Source organism: Marmota marmota, unplaced genomic scaffold (genome assembly GCF_001458135.2).
Source record: "Marmota marmota marmota unplaced genomic scaffold, marMar, whole genome shotgun sequence".
NCBI lineage: Eukaryota > Metazoa > Chordata > Mammalia > Rodentia > Sciuridae > Marmota > Marmota marmota.
Genome location: NW_026000242.1, coordinates 2904595 through 2922800, shown reverse-complemented (window position 1 = coordinate 2922800; position 18206 = coordinate 2904595). Strand labels below are relative to the sequence as shown.

Sequence of the window (18206 nt, the reverse complement as noted above, 5' to 3'; positions counted from 1 at the left end):
ACTGTATTTTCTAAGTTTTCAGTATAGGAGCCTTGGACTTCTGTTATAATTTTTTCCCAAGGATTTCATTATTTTGACTCCATTATAAATGACTATTTTCTTAAGGAGGTCTCCTAGGCTCTGTTCATTTTTAAAATTATTTTTTTCTCTCCTCTGCTCTGATGAATGAATCATCACAATTGGCAGCTCTTAAAGTCAATGCTGTTTGCTTTCCTGCCAGTTCAGATATGTTGTTGAACCCCACTAGTGAAAATTTTTTTGAGTTATCCTTTTCAACTCCAGAGTTTGTTTCCTTTTTAAATAACTGTATTTACTTATTAATATTCTCTATTTGATGAGTCATTGTTTCCATACTTTCCTTGAATTCTTTATACATAATGTCCTTTAGTTCTTTGAACATACTTATGGTAGCTGATTAAAATGTTTTGTTTGCTAAGTCTGATATCTAGGCTTTCTCAAGGATAGTTTCTATTGACTACTCTTTTCTCTTGTGAATGGGCTACTCTTGGCTGTTTCTTTGGTTGCCTTGTAATTTTTTTGGTCAAAAATTGACCATTTTAAATGCTTCTCATATAAAAATACCGACTGTTCAGGGTTTTTTTTTTTTTTTGTTGTTGTTGTTATTGTTGTTGCTGCTTGTTGTTATAGTTTTTTTGTTCAGTGAGTTTTCTGCTCTGCTTCTGTAAAGTCTACATTCTTGATCACATGTAGCCACTGAAGTGTCTGATAATGTAGTTTAGCAGTCAGCTAATGATATGTCAGATTTCCTTAAATGTTTTAAATGAATAAGTCCTTCAGCCTTTCTTTAGGGCCTCTGGGTTTGTGTTGGGGGAAGTCTTCAATGCCTGGGCAGAAGACAGTTCCCAGAGCTGCCTGTGCAGAGTTTCAATGCTAGCTGGAAGTAAGAGGTTAGACCCTTTCCAGTTCTTTCCTAAGTGGTACTTGTGGCTCTGATGTGCTTGACCTTTTAGATTCTCAGGAATCTTGGGGAGCTTATCAAACACAGTTTTTCTTATATTCCCCAGTTTTTCCTTATAAGCTTAACTCAGTTTAACCCCAGTGGCTAATGCTGCCCCTGGAAGTTGTGAGCCATTGTTTTCCATAGAAACCTGGCAATAGGGCTGTTTGTACCTTGAGCTGAGTCAGGTTATTAAAGATGAGGCCTGAGAAGTGGCTTTTCTGTGAGTCATCAGACAGGCGCAGTAGGGACAGCTTAGTTAGGAACTGTCGGGTTTTGGGGAACTGCAGACCTGTTCTGTTCGCTCCAGTAGTGAGGCTGCTGGTTTCCACGGCCATTGTGGTTGTGAGGCTGTGTGTTTCCAAGGCAACCTAGGTGCTAGAAGGAGGGGAAGGGATCAGAGCAAGTGAAAACATGGCAAAGTTGGCCATTCTTGCCAAGATTCTGGCATTGTGGAACAACTGCTCCTTGGATTTTTGCAAACCTTTATTTGATTTTTCAGAAATCTTGAAAAAGTTGATTCTGAGAATTTTTGGCAGTGTTTTTCTTGCATTTACAGGTAAGCTGATTTTAGAGTTCTTTAGTTTCTTTAGTCTGCCATTTCAGAAATGCTTCCATTTATCACCTGGGAATCAACCCCTGGGGTGCTGTACCACTGAGCTATATTCCCAGACCTTTAAAAAATATATATAAATATAAATATATATAAATAAATATAAAATATATATATTCCCAGACTTTAAAAAAATGCTAAATGGCTGAAGCTGGCCTTGAACTTGTGATCCTCCTGCCTCAGCCTCCTATGTTGCTGGGATTACAGGTATGAGCCATTGTGCCCAACTAACTTTATTATGGACCCTTTCCAAGCCTGACAAAAGAACAGTTAATAATGTTATGACCAACCCATGGGTCCTTATCCAGTTCCAATATGACCTATACTAGCCAATCTCTTTAGCTGTCTACTTGCTTCTTACTGTTTTCTTTAGGATATTTTAAAGAAAATCCCAAATGTTATATTTTATCCATGTTTTTATTATTTTTATTATGTTTTGAGATGGAGTCTCTCTATGTTGCCCAGGCTGGTCTTAAACTCCTGGGCTCAAGTGATTACCTGTGTCAGCTTGTAGCTGAAGACCTACAGGTCCCACCACCATGCCTGGTTTCCATGTTTTATTCATGATGTTCAGTGTAAACAACATTCATGTGAATGATGAGGTTTCACTGAAACTTTAAAGGAGAATGTGGAACTAAATGTTAAGCCAGGGCTCAGGTGCTTGGGAACTGTTGTCCCTGTGCCACCACATGCCTTGGGACACCTCATTTCTTTCACCAGTTTTCCCAGCTTACTCTTTAGGTTGAATAGCTCACTGCAATATTCTTAGGCCTTCATATTGATAAGAATGTGTTATTTATTTACATTCTCTTTTCTTCTTCTTGATCCTTAGTTCTTTTTGCTAGTGATATAATCTTAAATATAAATCTAGGTTATTCAGATACTTGTATTAGTTTATTTTTAATCATCAGAACCTAAACTAAAATTTATTAATTAAAACATTTTTAAAATTAATTAAGTTAAAAAGTCTTATAAGTTCTCAGACCCTGTAAGATTGACTTAGATAAACACATTCAAATAATTCCTAGTTGTTTATGGAAGTGTGTGCTGGTGGATATATTAACCAGCACAACCTTTTAGTAGGGCCATTTTGTGATATCTGTCAAAAATAAAAAGTTTTGACCTAGGTATTCTTCAAGGAATGTATCCTGAAGATAGCATTGTGCAGTTATAAAACTGGTAAAATATTTGAGTTTGTTCTTTGAAGAGCACTTCTGCAAATAACCTAATATGCCCCGAGTATCTCTTAAATGTCTAAGATATACACCTTAATGAAAAAAGTGTGGTCATGGAGCAGTAAGGTACACTATTCATGGGAAAAGTTTTACCACGGTTTTTATATCAAGACCCAGTTTGTGTGTGACAGTTAGATTGCGTGCATCACTTTGGAATTGTGTTTGGTGACTGATAACAGACTAGAAATAAAGTAACTTATATTCAGTTTTTAGTGCTGCTTGGGGAGGCAGGCTAGGGCCGGTGTCCCAGGAACCCAGGCTTCTGTCTTTCCTTTCCACCATCCTGAGTAATGATTTCCATCCTCAAGATATCCCCTGGGCTTTTATCAGTTATGAAGAATAAGGAGGGATAAAAAGGCCAAGTAGTACCTCTTCCAGATGATAAGTCCTCTCCAACAGCCTTCCTAGAGATGCAGTATGGCCCTTCAAGTTGCATCTTAGTGACCAGTACTTAGTCATATGACCATGCCCAGCTGCACACAAAGTAGAGAACTGTGGTATTTTATTCTGGGTAGCAATCAGGGGAACTTCTTGTCCATGAGGAAAGGGACACTGGGTGTCGGGGGTAAGCACAGCAGAGTCACTATGTAACCATGCCTGTGGGGGATGGCACAGATGGCTGGAAGGATGCATAAGAGCTGTAGGCTGGTGACCCCTTGTATTCTGGCTCATGGTTTTAGAGTTTTCAGACCATGGTCATCTGCCTCCATTGCTTTTAGGCCTGTGGCAGGGCGGAAACATGGCAGGAGGGAGTGGAGGAGAAAAGCTGCTCACTTCATGACAGCCAGGAAGCAAATAGAGAGAGAGGGGCTGGAGGCAAGATATAGTCTCCCTTCAGCTAGGTCCACTTCCTGTAGTTTCCACCACCTCCCAGGAGTCCATCACTAGATTAATCCACTGGTGAGGTGAGAGCTCTCATGCCCACTCACTCCCCTAAAGGTCTACCTCTGAACATGGATGCTTTAGGGACCAATCCTTCAACACAAGAGCATTTGGGGGAACATTCCAAATCTAACCATGATGTTTATTAAGAAAAGCATCAAGGCTTACAACTTATAGTCAGTAGTTTGTCATAGTGTAGTTGCTAATGTTTTTCTTGGTAACTGTGAAATAATACAATAACTTTTTAAGGATGCTTTCGGGAGTGAGTCTGAATCGTCCTGGTTTAGGAATAATTCTCCCAGAAGGTAAGGGGATGGATGAATTTTGAGGTTTTTTTTTGTTGATTGTATTATGTTTGTGATTTTTGCATTTAAGAAGTAAAACTGGCTTTGAGATATACATTCTCAATTCTCAGACTTCCTAGAAGTCATTATTAAGAACTTTTAACTCATGTTGAGCCTGATTGTCACTGAGAAATTTTTTAAGCAGTAGAATTGGAAGTAGTGAAAATAAATACTAAGTATAATATGTATATTTCATTAGTATTTGCGTATTCATATATTCTTAAGGATTTATATATGTGTAGGATGATGTACAATAATCATCTGATATGACTAAATTTTATTAATTTAATGAGGGCTTTTAGAATTTATATATAACAATATATATAACAATATTGTTTTCTCACTCAGGTAATATGTTTTTACATTTTTTTTCCCTGGTGGGGGCCATGGACCTTAAACCCAGGAGCACTTTACCACTAAGCTACATCTCTAGTCATTTCATTTATTTTTTAAATTTTGAGGCAGGGTCTTCCTAAGTTGCCCAGACTGGCCTTGAACTTGAAATCCTCTTTCGTCAGCCTCTGGAGTCACTAGGATTACAGGCATGTGCCACCGCAACTGGCTATTATTTTTATATATTTAATGGATTTATCATTTCATGTCACCTCATACACAATATAAGCTATGAACATGTTTTTCAGGGTGCTGTTTTTGAAATGCAGTCTCATGCTTCTCTACATGGTTTCTTTAAAACAAACAAGTGGTTGTTTGAAATATTTATACTGTCCCAGTGAATTATAAATAACTGTGTTTTTCAGCTTGATCCTCATGTAGTGTTTATGGGACATACACTAATGTAGGGTACTCAGTTGTTATATTACAGATAAGATGGTATGTTCCCGACTCTGTAGGAACTTAAAATTGTTAGTAAACAGCAAACTAGTCTAGAATAAATAAAGCCAAAGTCACCTCTCTGCCTGGGGAACCCAAATTCCAGTAAGTTTAATGGTCATTTTTGTGTGATTACGTCCACATAAGGGTGTGCCACCATGTGTCTCTCCTGATAGATATACAGCATTTTCTTTAATTTTTGATCATACACTTTTTTGAGCTGGAAACAAACAAACACATAGAGGTTTTTATGGCTGCTCTTATCCTTTTTTGAGGCATAGGCCCTTTTGAGAATCTGATGAAAGTAGCAAAATAAAGGAGTGTATATGCAAAAAAATCATACATATGTGTGTGTGTATGTATATATATGTATGTGTGTATGTATATGTGTATATGTATATATGTGTGTGCACATATATATATGTGTGTGTGTGTGTGTAATATATATACGTGTGTGTGTATAATATATATAATTTATGGGGTTCCTGGACCATTTAAAGCCATCCACAGGGAAGTTATGATCCAAGTAAACTACTCATTTTATGGATGGTAAACAGAGGGCTGGAGAGATTTCCTGTTTTCCTCAGGTGGTAGAGCAGCCTCTTAATCTATTGCTTATTTACCAAGATTCTAGAAGTGAGTTGAAATCTCCGAAACACAGAGATTCATCATTCTCCTCTACCACAGAATATGTATATTCTCCCCAAAGGCCATACCTAATGAGAAGTATTGAGAGATTGGAAAATAGAGTCAATGAAGATTCCCTCAAGTCTTGGTGTAAATTAATCTTATGACTCAAGCATCCTTGTATGCCAAAAATATGAGTCGGAAACTGTGCATGATGGGATGGATCTCACCCGGGCTGGTTTGGAGGCTGCAGGCTGCTGGCACCGTGGCCTTATTTTACAACAGTCTCCATCTCTTTCGCTTGCTCCTCCTGAGTGTCGCAGCCCCATGGCCCACCCTAAGCCCACGCCATCTAATATCTGTGGAATATTTATTTCTAGTAGCTATTATAGTCCAGGTGTGCAGGATAAAGTAGCCTATCCAGTGAGAGCATGCATTGCAAAAATAGGAATTTTCAGGTACAGTCTGTATTTTGTGTTTTCAGTGGAATTGGAGGGGTCTGACATGTTTCCCTTGTCACTTGTTTTGAGCAGCTATCATCTGGCACAATTAACTTTTTCCTCCTCTTCCTTGGCAGCGTCTCCTGGGCAGTCAACAGCAGTCTTCTGTCCAGCTCTGGGTCTCCTTTGGCCGGAAGCCCATGCGAGCAGCCCAGTTTGTCACAAGACACCCTATTAATGTGAGTGAGGTCTGCTGGAGGGTGGGAAGAAGGCTTACTGCCTCCCTATAGACACCCTGGGTAGGATGTCCTGTGGATGTCCTGCTGGGTGGGTATTTTATGGAGGCTCCCTGAAGTCACTTTCCAGAGTGGTCTCTAGAGAGAGCCACTGTGCTTTGGGCATATTGGTCTCTTGTTTCCCACTTCACTGTTTGAAGTGGAACTGAACAGGAGCCTTAATTTGCTTGAAGTGGAGTAGGATTGGCAGAGGGGTTGGAGTCAGAGTCAATGGCCTTGTGTGTTAGTACTGAAGCAGGGGGAAATTTGGGCACAGCCTTTATTTATTAAGTACCTGCTGTATTGCTTACAGATGGCTCCATTCCCAAAGGGGATAGATTTGGGTCCTATTTGGTAGAAATGTAGAGGTTGGAGAGACCAAGAATAGAGCAGATGAGGAAACCATATATTATAGTCGTAGTGCTCGACCATGCAGTATTATAACAGGGATTGATAGGAAAGCCCAGCACAGAGTGTCAGGGGCTGTTGGGCTAGTGACTGCAGGGAGGAGGTGGTGACATTGGGAGGCCTTGGCATTAACATTTCATTTTGAGAAAGGTTAGTGGTTCAGGGGTTACGTAATGGAGAACAGTCTCATCAGCACCTTGCTAGTTTCTGTGGGCTCTGCTTTCCTTTGTCCCCTCAGGGAATATAAAAGGAAATGAAATGCACATTAATCTACAATGTACCTTATACTGATGAAAGGTCTCTTGGGATAAAGAAGGAGACCTTATTACCTGAAAAGAGGTTTCTAGGTCACTTATGGAGTTCAGAGGCCCGCTCTTTCTCTGTGCTCCATTTATTTGCCAACAAGGGGTCTGCTCCAGCTGCAGACCAGCCTCAGGTTCTCCAGAGGAAAGTTGTCGGAGCTTGTTTGCCAAGATTGGGGAGCTTTCTCTGGGCTCTAGGCCCACATTAGTCACTGGGACTTTTGGAAGTCATTGCTTTCATGTGTACAGAAAGCCCACAGGGCGTAATCATTTTTCTGACTTGTGTATTTCTTGACTTTTGATTCCTAAGGAATATTACATCGCAGATGCCTCGGAGGACCAGGTGTTCGTGTGTGTCAGTCACAGTAACAACCGCACTAATTTATACATCTCGGAGGCAGAGGGGCTGAAATTCTCCCTGTCCTTGGAGAATGTGCTGTATTACAGCCCAGGAGGGGCCGGCAGTGACACCTTGGTGAGGTAAGGAGACCATAGCGGCTCCCCTGCCTTCTTAGACAAGTGCAGCTGCCAACTTCTCTCTAGTTGAGTACTTTTCAGTGTTAGCTGCTCGCACAGACTCAGCTGGGGCATTTCCAGAGACCCCATGCCTGGCTCACATGCTCAGAGATTACCATTGATGGGGTCTGGGTGTGGTTTGGCTTAAAGATTTTAAAAAGCGCCCCCTGTGATTCTTATGTGCAGCCATGGCTGAAAGTTGCTGTTCTGTGTGACTCTGAGGGGCACAGCTACTTTGTTAATTAACCATTCCCTTGGGCTCCCTTCATTCAGTTATCTGGTTTTGTGGTCTCTGAGCCAATGGTAAAGAGCACTTAGAAAATAGCATCAAGTCAGAGAGAGCTGGCATATGTGGCTGTGTGGCCTTGCCTCTAGGTGACTCAAGTTCATTGACATCATTACTCCCTTTCTTAAAGGTAATTGAAAGGTGGTATTTTGTAGGAAAGACACCAACGTCATTGATCCTCTGTCCATAAATCACATGTGTGGAAATGATTTGCAGTCCCATCCGGGTGTTCTCTGTCAACTACACTCACCAAGGGATTGGGGGACGGAGTAGATTTGGCAGGGATGTATAGATTTTTTTTTTTTCTTCTTCTTTTTTTGCCATGTTGGGGATGGAACCCAGGGCTTGCTCTGCTAGGCAAATACTCTACCCCTGAATTATACCCCACCCTCAGTAGATTGTTAAGTTCCTTTCTGTGCCATAAATCCATTTATCATGTGAAAACCTTTATAGCTGTGATAGGCTTGTTCTCTGTTCTTGGAAAAAGCCATCTATGAAGTTCACTGACTGGTCTGGGGTGATATCCACCAGGCTGGAGGACATGACTGTGCTGCCCGCTACCTCTCCCTGTGCTGGCCAGTTATGCCACACTGCAGCTGTGTACCAGATGGTGTTCTAGGTATGGTAGTGAAGTCTTGTGTTTGATAGTAAAAAAATCAACCAGGTCCTTGTTCCGCGGAGCTTATATTCTGTTTGCAGGGGACACAGGGTATGAACAAATGTGTCATCTGCTTGGTAATGTGCTGGGAAGAAAAATAAAGCAAGATAAGGGGCAGGGAATGAGGAGGGCATTATTTTATACAGCCTGCTCTAGGATGATCCATTTGAGCAGGTGCCTGAGTTATGGAGGGAGGAAGTCAGCTAGGTAGACCCTGAGGGTGGGGGTGGGGGGAAGAGTCCTACAGGCAGGGGCCAACAAGTGCAATGACCCAGAGGTGAGGCTGTAGTGCTGTACCTTAAGAGGGGGGAAGGTCAGGATGCTGCCAAGAGCTAAAGAAGGCGACAGAGAAATAAGGCACAAGATTCGGGGAGCAGGGGCTCAGATGGGGCATAGAAAATACTTCAAGGGCATAGAAAATACGTACTATTTTTCTGATAGGTGGGATGGATAGCATCAGATTTGTCTTATTAATTTTTTTTTCTATTTTAAATATTTGAGAACTGTGTTCTATAAAGAAAAGTGCAAAAGACAAATGAATGCATTATAAATAATTTTGAGCAAATACCCACATGCTTTGTTTTACAGAAATTATGCTTAGTGCTGTGTGGAAATTTGACTACTGTGGGGACTAGGGCAGGAACAGGAAGACTGATGGTGAAAAGTTGTCCTAGTTCAGGCCAATGGGGATTGATGTTGGCTGGTCCCAGGGCGGTCTCAGTGGAGAGTACAGAAATGGTTCAATTCTAAATACATTTTGAAAATAGACCCACAGATCTGCTGATGGATTGGAAGAGGTCTGGGAGAAGGAGTAGTAGCCAGGGGACCTCTGCTGCTTGGCCTGAGCAGGGATAGGGCAGTGATGACAAGGTGAGGCAGGGAGGGCCCGGTGAGGAGCCGCTGTGGAAGAGATGTCCTGAGTTCCGCTTTGTACCTTGGTTGGAGGTGCTTATTAGATACCCAGCGTTGGTCTTTCTACCCAGTCTCCAGCAGTGCTTTTCCACCTCCTGTTTTTCTTTTGGAGCTACTGTTATCTTTCATTCACTCCATTTCTCCCCTAATATAGACTCCTAGGTTATTATTTGTTATTTAATGTGTTATAAACCATTCCTGCCCTGAATCATCCCGACATTCAGATTGTCCTGGTTTGGTTGGTGGTGGTTTCCAGTTTCTTCTGCCTGGCTTCTGTGTGTTTTTATTTTTTAAAATAAAATGAAATTCACGTAACATAAACCAAACCATTTTACAGTGTGAACAATTCAGTGGTATTTAGTACATTTACAGTGTTGTACAACTGCCCTCTCTAATTCTAAAACCTTTTCATTTCTTTAAAAGAAAACCCTCATTAAGTACTTTGTCCCCTTCTTCCAGCCCCTGGCAACCATCTTTTAAATTTCTGTCTCTGTGGATTTACCTTTTCTGAATATTTCATAACAGTGGAATCATACAACAACCTGAGACCCTCTGTGGCTGGCTTCTTTCACTTAGCATAACGTTTCCAAGGTTCATTCACATGTAGCATATGTTAGTACCTCGTTCATTTTCATGGGTGATTAATATTCTCTTTACATTTTTGTATAATTAAAAATCATGAAGCACTATCCCTTGGGCTTTTTTACTGACTCTTTAGTTTCTTCAGGAGCCTCAGACTGTGCGTGAGGTATATCACAGCTTGCCAATGGTTTCTTCATCCTCCTCATTGGTCAGATATTCAGGTGATATTTCATGGTAGGGCAGAGTTGAAGCCAGAAGCTGAAGAGATAGGCTCCCCGGGAAGCAGTGACCTCATTTCTGTGGCCGTAGGACTTCTTTACACATACAGATGGCCTTTTGCTTGTGGCAAAGTTTCTTCTTACCCTGCCTGAGCCAGCAGTTAAGAAATTCATGATAGATTCATGTCAGGAGTCATGGACCAATATCCTGCTCTGCTTGCTTACTCTTCTCTTACTTTATCTCAGGGCCACAGGGGTTCAGATTTGCTTAGTCGAATGACTTTTTGTCAGCTGTATCTCAGTCTCTGCCAGATGAAATGGAAAGGATGAATTGGCAGATGGCATGGGCAGGCTGGTTTAGAATAAACTTCCGTGGTATTCAAAATGAATGAGAGGAACTGGTTCTAATTTCCTTAGAGAACCAAGCAAAGAACTCTTAATAGGGGATTACCCTGGCATTTGTAGGATGTGCTGTGTAGGAATTTCGTAGAAAGCTACAGCTAGATATAGGACTCTTTGGAGGAACTTATGTGCTGATCACATGTCAGGCCTGTTGGGGCGCCTTAAGGAGGCGCACTGGCTCTCTTGGTGGGAATGGCTACCAGTGTGTGCATTTGGCCCTGAGCATGGTGGAAGGGGACCTGGTGAGCTGCTTGACAAGTCTTGGCCCAGGTCACTCTGGAGAGAAGAACAGAAGTGCTCTGGTGAGGACAGTGAGGATAAGATGGAAGGCAATGGACTGTCCGAGAGAGTACTGGGCGTGAGGCAGCTTGTGCCAGGGAAGGTCAAGGGGCCAATGCCAGGATGGGCTGCACTGACGCAGAGAGGTTGTGAGGCTCAGGACTTCTGCTTGGAAATAAAATAAAAGACTCCAGGATTATGACCAGGGGAAGAAGCAGGCTTATCTAACGAAAAAAACTCAGACCTCCCAGATGTGGGAATGAAGCCAGTAAACCTCAGAATGGTGGGTTCCATGATGATAGACTCAGAAGCAGGAGAGCTGAGGTAAATAGAGAGCAGGAGGGACATAGGCCTTCAGCCACTTCCAAGGAAGTAGCCAGAAGGGGCTTAAGGAGTCCTGTGTCAGAGAATTTGGTCTCAACTCTGGCATTTTACTTAGGGTTGTGCTCCGTTTGCTGTTTCAAAGTGACTTTGTTGCACTGCTTATTTCTGGTTTCCTACCTCAGAGATTGGAGGGTACATCTCCCTGTCTGAGGTGGCAGAGCCTTCTTCCAGTTGAGGAGATTTGCGTGGCAGATGATGGGGAGAAAACACTTCTCTGTGTTATTGTGTTGCCCAGTGGCTCAAGACCCCTGAAATAAAGTGCATGGTTCCAATTTTAAAAGCCAGTGGTGAGTCGTGGTTACCACTTCTCAGAGACTTCTTATATTTGCGGTGTGTGTACCATTGCAAAACTCCTTTCTAGTAAAATCACAGTGTCCTAGCAGAGCAATTCAAGGCCTGAGGGTCTTATTGTATGCTTCCCTGTTAACCAGTACAACCTCAGACTTTCTAGAACCTTCCTTGCTAATATGCTGTGATGTTTTGGGAAGTAGTTGACATGCTGCTGGGCTTCCTGACAGAAAAGCATTGTGGTCATCTATCATCAAGGTACTGAACACGCTAATAAGGACCTGGACAGTGGCTATGAACCCTTAGCTGTATTTCTACAGATTGGGTTAAATGGTAAGCTGAGCATTGTAACTGGTGTCTTTTTGAAGTCTGACTTAATGTTTCCTATTTGTCAAACCTCACTGGTGGATTTGGTCAGTTTCAATAGTGAAGAAATAGATGTGCTTTTTACACCAACTTTAATGGTATCTTCCTCATTGTAAAGCCCTGGTTAGGAATTGTTGATCAGATAAGCATCTTGGCTCTTAAAGTTAAAAAAAAAAAAAAAAATCACTGTTTAAAAAAGAGTAGACTGTATAGCCATTAAAAAAAAAAAATAGAGTATGGTACATGTTACTACATGAGTGAACCTCAAAACATTATGCTAGGTGAAAGTAACCAGATATAAAGTATCATATATAACGTAATTCCATTTATGTGAAATACCCAGACTTGGCAAATCCGTGGAGACAGAAAGCAGATCAGTGGTTGCCAAGTCCTCGGAAGGAAAGGGGAAATGGACAGTGGTTACCAATAATGAAAATGTCCTGGAATTAGGTGGCGATGGTGGGTGTACAACATGGTGAAGGTATTTAATGCTACTGATTTGTATATATTGAAATGTTTGGTTAAATCGTATGTTGTATACAATAAACAAAATACCAAGCAAATATCTGTTCAGGTTCACCATTGTTTATTTTCTCTTACTGCAGGTATTTTGCAAACGAGCCATTTGCTGACTTTCATCGCGTGGAAGGGTTACAAGGAGTGTACATTGCTACTCTGATTAATGGTTCTATGAACGAGGAGAACATGAGATCAGTCATCACCTTTGACAAAGGAGGAACCTGGGAATTTCTTCAGGCTCCAGCCTTCACAGAATATGGAGAGAAAATCAATTGTGAGGTATAGATGTTTTAATCTTGTTTGACTTTTTAATACAAGGATAGAGTTCTGATCTGTAGTTGTTTCCTACATCTAATATTTATTGGAAACATGCAAGATCACATAGTCTTCCATTGATACCATGTGAAGCAAACTTTTATCTGTATTTCCATCTTTGCTGGTCCCAGATTCTGCACCATATTGTATGCCATAGTGAACTCACAAGGCAGGGGGTGGTGGATATTTAAAAATAAGTGATTTTTATTTTATAATAATAATAAATTTTTTTTTGGTGCTGAGGGTTCAACCCAGGGCCTTGCACCTGCTAAACTATACTCCCAGTCCAGTATTTTAAAGTTTTGAGGGAAAACATTGTGATTCTCAACATCTGTTAGACATATGAATTACTTGAACAACTAGCTTGAGTTAGTTCACAGTTTCAGCATTAGGTTATGTTTTATTTCTTTTGGTGACATCATATCTTTGGGAATAAAAAAATCAGGTGAGAAATTCAGGGTAGAACAGGACACAAGGGTAGTTAATGCCCCAAATGATTCTAACATTTGAGCAGTTGTGCCATGTCCAATAGGTACACTCATTCCGTTAATAGGTAATCGTGGTTATTTAAAAATGAAATAGAAACATGCTGTGTTCTTCCAGTTTACATGTGCTGTTGTTTCAAATTGCTGTTTAGTTATTAAGACATGTATACTTAATAAGTTTTTTGGACTTAACTATGTAAAAAACAAGTTGGCATTTCTTTTGCTATTAAAAAATTCCTGATCCGGGTGCTGTGGCACACACCTGTAATCCCAGCTGCTCTGGAGGCTGAGGCAGGAAGATCATGAGGTCAAAGCCAGCCTCAGCAACTTAGCAAGGTGCTAAGCAACTCAGTGAGACCCTGTCTCTAAGTAAAACAAAATAGGGCTGGGGATGTGGCTCAGTGGTCGAGTGCCCCTGAGTTCAATCCCTGATACCCTGCCCTGCCTCCCCCCACCAAATTCCTGAAACACCAGTTGTCCTTCAAGATTCTTTGGGGACCTCTTGTGTAAAGTTATTATTTGTATGAAAGGAGTTTTAAAATTTCTCTCTGAGTATAATTCAGAGATTATTCAGTATTTCCTGCCTGTAGGCCTGTCTGAAAACTTAAGAATGCCAAAATATATCATTTGGTTCCATTAAGTGTTCCATAAGTCTAAGTATTCTGTAGACTGTGCCCCTGGCTTTAAGTGACCCCCTAATACCTCTGTTCTCATTTCACCTAGATCCCTTAGAAAATGGAAATGGATCTTGGGTGTGGGCAGAAAGAACTCAGAAAAAATAAAAGTGCTCATTTTTGGAGAAACTATAACATTTTAATTCGATTCAGTTGGATTTTCTGATTTTGTTAGTCCTTGGTGAACTATGTTGAGTCTTCTCTAGTCTGTCTGTGACCCTTGGGAAAATTCTTTTGGAGACTCTGGCCTTAGAATGTACTTCTTGATTTTTCTTCCCTTTTTGGCAACAGGTTTCCATTTATTATATGAAATCTAATTTTAGCAAGAGGCAAGCTATAAATGGATATACACACATTACTAGGAACTGAACCTACCTCAGTAGTGTCTTACAACCTCGATAGCTCGGCACAATGCTGTTGTGGATGGGGCTGGGATAATTTTGAGCATGCCATGCATGCCAGGGTGTCAGAACTTGGTATTTTAAAAATTCATCTTTTTAATTCCTTGACTGATCAATTTATGAACTATAGGACAATTAATCATCTTTTAGTTTCTACTTCTGAGTTTAAGTGAGGTATTAGATTTCTGTCATTGTGACAGAATGCCTGAGAAAATCAATGTATAAAGCAGAAAGATTTATTTTGGCTCATGGTTTCAACTCATGATCACTTGGTACCTACTCTTTGCCTTGTGCTGAGGCTGAACATAACAGCACATGGTGGGAGCATGTGGTGGAATAAGCTGCTGATATTATGGAGACCAGGAAACAGGGAACAAAAATGAGAGAGAGAAAGAGGCTAGAGTCCCCAAATGCCTTTCAATGGCACACCTCCAGTGTGTAACTTTCTTCCACTAGGTTCTACCTCCCAAAGGTTGTACCTCCCTTCTAGTAGCAGCACAGGCTGGTGCCCAAGCTTCTAGCACATGGCCTTTGGGGGACATTTTAGATCCAAAGCATAACAGGTGGTGAAAAGAACATATAGGAATGGTTAAAGTCTGATTGTCCAAAGATACAGAAACACGTTCAAGAGTAGACTTCATCGTAGGCAAAACGATGTAAGCCAAAAAAAGGTGGGGAGAGTAAATATATCTTTGAGACCCAACCTAATTTGGTCCAGTTTCCATTGGCCAAACTGGGAAGCTAGTAAGATGGATATTTGTTCTATCTTTTTGTGACAAAAGTAAATGGATCCAGCAAACCTTGCCACACTTATTATTTGTGCCGTAAACCCCTGCAGAGTTCTCCTGTTCAGAACACTGGACACATCTCAGTAACCCTGAGTATCCACTTTCTGGCCAGGAGAATGAGGCACGGCCATATAGCAGAAGCCTTATCCTGGTGGTTTACAAAAGAACTATGAAAATGTGGGCACAAGCGATGAAGGCCAGTTTAAATCACTTGAAGCCTTGCCCTGTACAGCCACATCTTTGTAAAATATAGAACACCCTTTACCAATGTAATGTAGATCTTTGACGTTCAGATATCGTATTTTGTACTTCTGGGAGCTTATCTGTGGGACTTGATGACTTGTGATTCTTGTTTTTTCTTCTGACAGAATTACTGGAATCATATTTGAAACTCCTCTCCCCTAACTTAGAAAATAAATACCACAACATCATTTCATTTCTCTTTAACTCTGAGTCACTTGAGAGGATCTCTGGGTGATACAGGGAGATGGGTGTCTTTCCTGTCGACCTCAGTTAACGTTGATTTATAAATGTTATTCCCTGAGAGTCTTAGGGAGTTCTTAAATCATTTTTTTCAACCGGGAACATTTATGTGGATGCAGATGACCCGCTCTGTCTGGGTGGCGGTGTGTGTGAGAAAATAGCTGGGCTGTGAGTTTGGTTTCCTCAGGGCCAGGCCTCCTTGTTCTGTGTCAAGCCCTGAGGTCCCCACCCAGGCCTCTGGGTTTGCAGGAGATCTAGGCAACATGTTACACACTGACACCACCTGAAACTTTATTTTGCAGCTTTCTCAGGGCTGTTCCCTCCACCTGGCCCAACGCCTCAGTCAGCTGCTCAGCCTCCAGCTCCGGAGAATGCCCATCTTGTCCAAGGAATCAGCCCCTGGCCTCATCATTGCCACGGGTAATGTTTTGTCTGTCTTGCCTGTTCTCACAGGGGCTTCTTTCTGCTGGTTATATGCAGCCCCATATAGACTGGTCACCCACATCTCCAGCAGTGCCCACTCTGGGTAGTTTTAAGACATTCTTAGTTGCTAGATAGTTCTTTGAAATTCCCATTGGGCAAGGTGATTCTCTGATATATCCTTGAAATGAAAAATAACTCTTCCTCTTACTTTTTAGGCTCAGTGGGAAAGAATTTGGCCAGCAAGACCAACGTGTACATCTCTAGCAGTGCCGGGGCCCGGTGGCGAGAGGTCAGTGCCCACCCTGCCTGGTTGGTGTGTGTGTGAGGATGTGGACTGCACCTTGGTGTTTCAGGGACAAGCATGGTTCCCAGTGGTCACCTGAGATGTCCAATACAACTGTAAAGTAAAGAGAGGGACCCAAAGCCACACATGAGAACCGGCTGCCCTGATTTTTATTCACCCTTTGTTATGTGGACTCACAATTTCCCCAGATGTTACTTTAAGTGAATAAGGAAGCTTTCACTTTTTGTTAAAAACAACTGTGAATTTGACCAAAATTTCCAAGATTATACAATCCATGAGGGCAAAGACAGTGTCTGCTGTGCTCACTTTTTACCACCAGGCCGTAACTACGCCTGGCATATGTGAGTGCTCAGTCAATATTTGCCGAGGGTATCAGCAAATGACAGTGTAGCTGCGATGGTGGTATTTTTCTGTGTAATATTGGAGCGGAAGTCTTGCCTGTGGGCATTTCCATCTCATTCTGTGCTGTGGAAGGAGAGCATTTCTGTGTTAAGGTGCCGTAACTTGCTTATATCTTCAGCACTCTTTATTGCCAGCTCTGAAGGTGCAGGCTGGTTCTCCAGCCCCAAGATGCCAATTCAGCTTCAGCCTTGGGTATTAGGGAATTCTCAAACCTGGAAAAAAGTATTTCTCATCTGCCTCCCGAGACTTTAAGGCCAAAGGAAATGCTTCTGGTCTTATTCTGAAGGGGTTGCTTTCAATGGTGACCCTGAGGATGCCAGGAACCATCAGGGTAAAACTCAGCCCCTCAGTAGGCAGGAGTTGCTTGAGCACCATGTCAGGACACTTTTATATTTAAATCTGTAATGTGTTAAACAATAATTATGCCCTACATTTTTTTGGCTCTGTAGTTTATAGAGACTGTTACATACCTTATCTTATGTGTGTCCAGTCTTACCACCCTTCCAAATGAGAGATATAGGGCCCAGACACTGTGTGTGTGTGTGTGTGTGTGTGTGTGTACGTGCATGCGTGTGTGTGTGCACGCACATGCTTGCACATGCGTGTGTTAAGGCCTGTACACAGCATGGTAGGGAACATAGTACACATGGTGAAGTGAGGGAGGTTGATAAGAACTGAGTAGTTAAAAGTGAATGGTTTGGAATTTTCTGGTCATTCTTTTCCTGCATCCCCAGGAAAGACTAAGCAGTTGCTTTCTCCTTCCTTGGAGCTGGACATTCCTTTTGGAATTGGGTGTCCTCTCCTCTGTGAATAGGCCTGTGATTTGTTTGTACCTTCTGCTGTTGGTGTAAGCGGGCGTCTAAACATCTGCAAGTGATTTCCTCCTGGGTAGAGAGCTGAGTCTTGTTCCTCCTCTACTGCTGTCGTCTAGCTGTTGTGGACGGCTGTCAGGGCCTCCCTGCAGCGTGCTTGATGCCTGCATCAGCCAGCACACGATATTTTGGGGACTAGCAGAGAACTAGCAAGGGGATGAAAATGTTGAGATTTTGTCCCTGAGGGAGCGTCTATGCCTCTGTGGATGGCCTTTGCTTCAGGGGCACAGTCTGGGGCGTGTGGCAGGCAGAGGCAAGGGAGGAGGAGGTAGGACGGAGGGGGCAGAGTGCTGCCTGGGACACTGGTGACAACAATTCTGGTTCTCCTCTTCCTACTAATGAATTTTGCAGTTCTCTGATCCTCAGAATTCTCCAACTTCCTTCTTTAGCGATTTTATTGAGGCACACAGAAGTGCAGTAAACTGCTCATATTTAAAGAGTTTAATTTCATAAGAATTGATCACCACCATCACAGTTTAGATCACAGACATTTCCGTCACTCTCTCGACTAAGTGTCTTTGTGTCCTTTTTTCAATACATCCTTTTCCAGTTGGTATTTTCTAGAATTTTATATAAATTGACACACCGTATTTTTCCTTTTTGCCTGGCTCCTGCCACTCATCCTGATGATTTTAATTCCTTCCATGTTGTTTCATGTATCAATGATTCCTTCTTTTTTTTTAAATTGCTGATTTGCATCCCCCTGTAGGGATTTATCACAATTTGTTTATCCA

The 18206-nt window shown here is 41.8% G+C and overlaps 1 protein-coding gene across 3 annotated transcripts in view; it reads left to right on the top strand.

Moving 5' to 3' along the window:
• Sorl1 (sortilin related receptor 1) overlaps window positions 1-18206 on the top strand; it is a 158239-nt gene that overhangs the window by 46049 nt on the left and 93984 nt on the right. For all 3 annotated transcript variants that reach the window (XM_015489718.2, XM_015489720.2, XM_015489719.2), the window contains exons 7-11: window positions 6068-6169; window positions 7226-7395; window positions 12412-12604; window positions 15774-15891; window positions 16110-16183. In XM_015489718.2, the coding sequence (XP_015345204.1) occupies window positions 6068-6169; window positions 7226-7395; window positions 12412-12604; window positions 15774-15891; window positions 16110-16183 (657 nt within the window). The remainder of the gene's footprint in view (window positions 1-6067; window positions 6170-7225; window positions 7396-12411; window positions 12605-15773; window positions 15892-16109; window positions 16184-18206) is intronic.